We start from the raw sequence: 7,172 nt of genomic DNA on the forward strand, positions 1-7,172 counted from the left end.
CCTACAGACTATCCACTAATGCGAATTTCTTCGTAATCCGTTGAGCCGTTTAGGCTATAAACTCTAACAAACATCCATCCATCTAAACTTTCGCATTTATAATATTAGTATGAATATGTTGTACTCAATGTTACCTATATAGGGAGATTGTATCGTCTCATTTAACCTAGGAAAGTGAGTATTAGAGTGGAAATTTGTATGTCGTATTGTAAATATTAATAATAAATAGTATTACAAAAATGCTATGTACATTTTTATATAAAACTATAGAGGTTAATGGTGTGTAGTTGTAAACTGTAACCATGCTTTTTAGTTAAATTAATCCTTTTATAACCAAGAAATTTATCATATCAGGGGTGGTTAATCGTTCGATCGCAAAACATTGGTCGATTAATCCAGTCATTGGCCAGGCAAAACATAAAAAATATACTGAACTACATTCTTTTATCAAAGATTGTTAATGTGTACCACCCCTGGTATATAATTTGTTTTTAAAAATCCAAATGCATCTATCAATTTATGTGATGATACTTTTTTTTTTTTTTATAATACGAGGTTACAAACGAGCAAGCGGCCACCTAAATCCACCGAAATGGAAAGCGACCGCTGCCCATAAACATCCGCAATTGCAGATGCGTTGCCTACCCTAATTGACGGAGGAGGAGACGCACATAAAGAGGACATTTCCCCTTCCTATGTGTCTCCTCCACCGTCAAATCCACTTTTCCCTCCCATCCTTTCCCCTTAAGAAAAGGGTGGAAAGGAAAAGGGACTAAAGTTAGGCCTCCGGCACCACACTCATCAGACGAAACGCGGAATTGCTTCCACTTCACGCCTGTTTTCTGTGTGGACTTTTGGATTAAGAAGGAATAGATTATGTTGTATAGAAAAAAAGGTTAACTAACTTTGTACAAAAGTCACAATCAACTACAAGAGCATTAAATCATGTCCATATATGATAATCTTGAATGAATAAAATATCCTTTTGGGATATGAATGTGTGTGGGGTATTTAGCCAATATTCTATGATCTTCGAAGTATATTTATATCCTTTCTACTCTTCTATTACTAATTTCTATTTTCTAACTCACCCCTATCCTTCGTTGTAACGCCCCTGTGTATTTATAAGATCGTATATCTAAATAAAATAATATAGTGATGACCCAAAACATAAGGAATAAACTATTCCTGTATTTCTTTTATGAGAAAAAGTTTAGATATAATAAAACAAGTGGTTATTGTGCGACAACCTTAATAGATAGATATATGCTATCGGACTTTAATTTAGCAAATTTAAAGGGCTACAATTCTTCCATACACCATTTTTATGTAAGTCTTATAGTTTAGGCTACGTAAGCAAAAATACCCTAAAAGTCGTCTCGCGATTTTGAGCTAAACTATTTAACTACGTCGTAGTCTTTGACTCCATAAATCAACCAAATATTATTATTATTATATATTTTTTTATTAACCCGAAAGGTAATATTGCACCTGCAATAAGAAAGAATTATCAAAATCAGTCCACTTGCGACGGAGTTATGCCGTAACACATAAAAAACATACAGACGAATTGAGTACCTCCTTCTTTTGGGAAGTCGGTGAAAAAATCATAAGGTGTTTACACATTAGAATTTCTACGTAATCATTTATTCAAATTCAATCAATGTATGAAAAAATATTTATAAATAACTACTCTACCACCGCTAACAGCTAAAGGAGATGGGTAAAATAAAACAAGCCATTTAATTATTGCAAAGATTCATTTTAGTATATTATAATAAAAGCACCTGTCAAAGTATAAAAGATTTTCATCTTAAATTTTCAAGCTTGCAAAATATAAAAATTACATTATGGGCAAAAAAGCAATCTATAATAACAAATCTAAATTTTCAAACAGTATCCAAATCTAAATTTATACACACTTAAAAGCAAGATTTTTTTATATATTTTTTTCATCAAACTTACCGTTTTAAACATTTATTCATTTCATAATAAAATATTTACATTTAAATAATATTTCAACTTCTCGAAGTCTGTTTCTTTAAGGGCCCTGAAAATCTATTTATTAAACCATCACCAAGAAAAATGTCTCAAACTAACTCAAGCAAACCATCACCCAAAAGCATAAAAAATGGAAACGCTAAATAGCTACTACGTATAACCGTTCCCACAAGCGTTATAACTGTTAAAAAACGGTACCTGTTAACGCGTTACTTTACACTCGCTTATAACTAAGTGCGGGCCGTTTCAGTGATAATTACACAATTTATATGGGATTCGAACCTTTGTAAATCCCTTTCTTCACCAGATCTTCCATCGTCGGCCGCTTCGGGAAGAATTTCCTCAGGACTTTTGTCACTTGAGATTTCTGAGTTGAAATCTCAGTGGAGTCACTTAGGTCCTCGTTGCTACTCCCGCCGGCTGAAAGAGGCAAGGAAACAGTAAAGAGTGTTAGAAACAATAGACAGGACAGTTAGAGAAGCGAGAAGTTGAAGATAGAGAAGGAAAGAAGGCCAAATTCCCCAACCAACTTAAACCACATTGTAAACCTATCTATATGTTAGAAAATAACAGTCACAACGTTTAAACATATAAACGACATTACATAACTAACATGGTAGGTTTCAAGTATTTAATAACAAAAAAACGGTGTTAAAACAAACGATTACGTTACACAAAAAAACCGGGTCAGACCTTTACTATAATATAAAGAAACATCTGAAACAGATTTGCAACTATTTACCTTTTATATCGACGAATTCTTCCTAAAATCACTATAACCAATCATTTTAAATCGATAATTAAAAATCATCGATTCATAAATTTGGAAAAACGATATCGCGTTATTAGTCCCGTTGTAACGTTCAGAAAAAATAACCGTTATTTAGACGGACATCACTCTAACATTGTGGCCGAATTTAAGCGGGAATTGGTTATTGGTAAACATTTTTTTTTTCAGAATACAAATAATATGAAATTGTAATGTGTGTTGTGTTTCATTGTGAAGGAAATGTAAATATAACATATTAAAAATTAAGAGATATGTGTTTCCTAATAACCTAGTCTTGTCTAAAAATATGCTCTTATAAGGTAACAAAACAAAAAGCTGTAAATTTGGTCAAGTTCTGTAGATAACTATAGATTACGTTAGAGATATCTAAAAAAGATAATAACATAAATTGATTAATGCTTGATATTTTATACTTTGATTGTTATTTTTGTACATAAATGGAAAATAATCGTAAATTTTCATTGATATCGTTAGGTTACGCCAAAACAAAAAGTTACGATACGCTTAAAACGTTCTAACAAAAAAAGTACTAGGAACATTGACCATTATAAATTGATAGGCTATAAAACACAACAATTGTGGCGCTGACAGCAGCTGTGGCGATTATTCGTACTAAATAGAATTAATTGCCAGTAACATCAAAAATTATGTTTAAAACTAAACCAAAAACTGTCATTTCTAAGCAACCGATCGTTTAATACAGCTCAATGAATTAGGATCTTGTCATGTCTCATACCACAAATTAAAGAATTATTTACTAATATTGTTAATTAAACCAAAACAGCCAGTCATTTCTTAAAACTAGTGATTCATTTGTTTCATAAACAGAGTTTCTCGATTACTCATAGTGACGTTACAATGATATATGGAATCTATTATGCTTGGAAATTAAATGAAAAATTTGATAATTTGCAAGACAAAATGCAATGGTAGTGCCCGCTTTAACATCTTAGCACTGCAGGGCCGGCACGCCCGGTGTAATACCACGACCACACCGAAGACAGGCGTGAAGTGGAAGCAATTCCGTGTTTCGTCTGATGAGTGTGGTACCGGAGGCCTAATTTAAGTCCCTTTCTCTTTACCACCCTTTTCTCATAAGGAGAGGATGGGAAGGGGAAGTAGATTTGATGGTGGAGGAGATGCATAGAAAGGGGAAATATCCTCTTTATGTATGTCTCTTCCTCCGTCGGATAAGGGTCGGCAACGCATCTGCAATTGCGAATGTTTATGGGCAGCGGTCGCTTCGCCATTTTGGCGGATTCAGGTGGCTGCTTGCTCGTTTGCCACCTTATGATATATATAAAAAAAAAACATTAACTAGGTAATGCTATACAATACGTTTTTTTTTGTAAAATGAAATGGCATCCAACAACTGCCAACTGTTTCTTCAGTTTGCGTTAATGTTGCCATAATAGATGTTATAAAAAGACGATTTTATAACGATATCAACTAATCGTTAAATCATTGATAAGCTATTTATATGATAATTTTACACGTCAATATGAATGTTATTTACAAATATTTTTTTTACGTTTTACAGAGCCGCTGAAATGCTGAGATCCAAAAAACTGTTTTATTTTCGAATGATGCTTTTCCGTAGGACTCTTCTTTGGTTTATCCATTATTGGTTCTGACTTTAGATGCCAGAAATCGGTTACAACATGCACTAATTCGTGATCCATTTTAAAAAAACGAACATCACATTGAATAAAAAAAAAATCGGTATAAAAAATATCGGTTCACATCGGCACATCACTATAACACGTGCGACATCCGCGGATGGTTTATAAGTACTGGGACATAATCTACGATAGGAGGATTTCGATATCAAGATAAGGCCCTTAATATCGCGTGGTAATGACCAAATCGCACTAGTATTGTGTTTTGTAATAAGCAATCTATACTATTATAATAAAGCGTAAACACATACTTCTTTGTTTCCTAAGATGTCAGCAATTACAGCATATTTTTGAATAATTCTTTTTTAAATAAAAAGCCATACACTCACGTCACGCTTTAGGCTATATATTTTCACGCTATTAAACTTAGGGATAAAAAAATTCTCGATATATTTTTTTAATTATGGGCATAAATTTATGCAATTCGTTTAGAATAAATTACAAAATACTTCAATGTATTTACGCGATTTGTTTTAATGCTCTCATTATTTCAAAATAGCCTCTTATCAGGTGGCATATAAAACAAGTTAAACAATACCTTTTTTGCAATATATGAAAAAGTTCTGCAATAAATACCCAGATAAATTTATTACGAAAACTTTACCTTCTACTTTTCACTGTACCTAGCTTTATATATTTATTACTTTACTTAAAAATTAATAGAACAATAAATAACCTTTAAAATATAACAACAATCTTACACGATCGTTTTATTCGAAAACCATCGACACAACCGCAAGTCATAATTCAAACGCACATCACTATTTTCAAATGTCAAATCATAGTCAAATAAAAAATCACAAAATTTTAATGTTAATTAAAAAGTAATCGTAACACATTATTAAATTAATTATTTTGAAAATAATGTCTGTCTATGACAATGTCAAGTAACTGAATAAGGAAAATTCAACATTAATGCCGTCAAATCATTCAAATTCCAGGAAAACACGTAATAAACCTTATAAGGAATATAGGCGTATGTTTTTTTTTTATATTTTTAAATTTAATTCAAGACAAATATCCACGCATATAAAATTGCAAAGAGCAAACTGAACTCGTTTGAATGTCTCGTGTGTGTTTTTTGTAATAACTTTTGATAAAAGTAATCAAATACACAAAAACATGTATGAAAATTAATATAAATAGGAACAAATATAATATTTTTTTATAGTTATATAGTCATAGACAAATAAATGACAATACTTTGGGATGCAAAAAAAATAATCCGATGACCTAGGCAACTCTCCATCTACTCCTACCTAGATATTGTTCCTGGCGTTTATATTTTATAAAAATATTGTTAAAATGTGTTATGTTTATTTGGTGGTATTATGTCAAAAGATTTCAATGTATAGTTCATTTCAAATATCTTATCGGCTCGACGTCACAGCGCTGTGCTCGATGCGATGTTCCCAGCGGCCGAGATATTTGATGTTTAATATGTTAGAGGGAGATAGACTCACCTTTCTTATGTCGTACGTGTCTCGCAACAGGCGGCGTGCGGCCCAGGCTCTCCAGGTCGGTGTTGCTGCTCTGGTACTGCGGAGGATACTCCTCCAGGGTCGGAGGTCCCTGGATAAAGACAGAAATACTTAAATCTCTTCTGTTCTTTTCTTAGTACAAAGGACGGATGCAGGAGTTGGCACGTCGTCAGCAAGAGTACTCGTACGTCTGGTGTGCCAACTTCTGGATAAAGACAGAAATAAGCTAAGATTTCTGCCTAAAAGGGAATTCCTGTACGTAAACCTCTCTTTTGGTCTTTTCTTGGTGAAAATGAGTGTGGACATAGAATTTGAGTTGGCACGTCGTTAGTAAGAGTACTCGTCTATCCGACGTGCCAACTCCTAGATAAAGACAAATAATTTCAGATTTCTGAACTCATACGTCCGACATGCCAACTCCTGTATAAAGACAGAAATATATTCAGATTATTGCCTGAAGGGGAATTCCATTACTTAAATAACTCTTCAGTTCTTTTCCTAATAAAAAAGGAGTGTAGACAGATTTTGAGTTGGCACGTCGTTAGTAAGAGTACTTGTACGTCCGACGTGCCAACGCGTAATTTGTCTTACTTACGAGGTTGTATATTATATTTTGTATGAGGAGGAGCAACTGCTTGGCTTTGTCGTCGCTCTCGTCCTGCAGCAGGTATGTGTCGTAGCCAACCGTCAGTGTGAACGACCGAGTGTATCTGTTGGTTATTCGTAATATAACAACATCTTATCTATATTAATATTATAAAGGGGAAAGATTTGTATTTTTGTATGTATTCGATTCACGTAAAAACCACTGGGCCGATTTCAAACATTCTTTCAATATTAAAAAGCTACGTTACCAGTGAGTAATATAGTCTATATGTTTTATTATTTTTTTAATTTCATGCTGGTGAAGTCGCGAGCAACAGCTAGTGCTAGCTAAAAAGTCAATTTGCCACCATCTCCTGTACATCGCAAAAACCCGCGTCTAGTCGGTCTCCATTTTATAACCAGTATAGCTTATTGATATTTTAAATTACCAAACATCGCAAAAAAATTATAACAACGCCATCTAGTTTACAAAGTAGGAAGGTATTTTGCTAAGATCAAACAAAATGTTATCTGAAATTATATTAGCTTTTGCTAGCGACTCCACACGCATGGAATTGAAAAAAAGTGAGTAGCCTGTGTTCTTCCAGACTATCCTCTACTTATGCCAAATTTTTT

General features: G+C 33.3%; 1 protein-coding gene across 1 annotated transcript in view; it reads right to left on the reverse strand.

The window, feature by feature from the left end:
- Positions 1-1,839: 1,839 nt before the first annotated feature.
- Positions 1,840-7,172, reverse strand: part of LOC106106018 (rho GTPase-activating protein 15-like) — a 12,527-nt gene continuing 7,194 nt past the window's right edge. The window contains exons 5-7 of the mRNA XM_013286545.1: positions 6,547-6,689; positions 5,934-6,042; positions 1,840-2,421 (exon numbers count right to left, since the gene is read on the reverse strand). Of these exons, the coding sequence (XP_013141999.1) occupies positions 2,267-2,421; positions 5,934-6,042; positions 6,547-6,689 (407 nt within the window). The 3' untranslated portion in view covers positions 1,840-2,266. The remainder of the gene's footprint in view (positions 2,422-5,933; positions 6,043-6,546; positions 6,690-7,172) is intronic.

This window comes from Papilio polytes, unplaced genomic scaffold (genome assembly GCF_000836215.1).
Source record: "Papilio polytes unplaced genomic scaffold, Ppol_1.0 DF824269.1, whole genome shotgun sequence".
NCBI classification, from domain to species: domain Eukaryota; kingdom Metazoa; phylum Arthropoda; class Insecta; order Lepidoptera; family Papilionidae; genus Papilio; species Papilio polytes.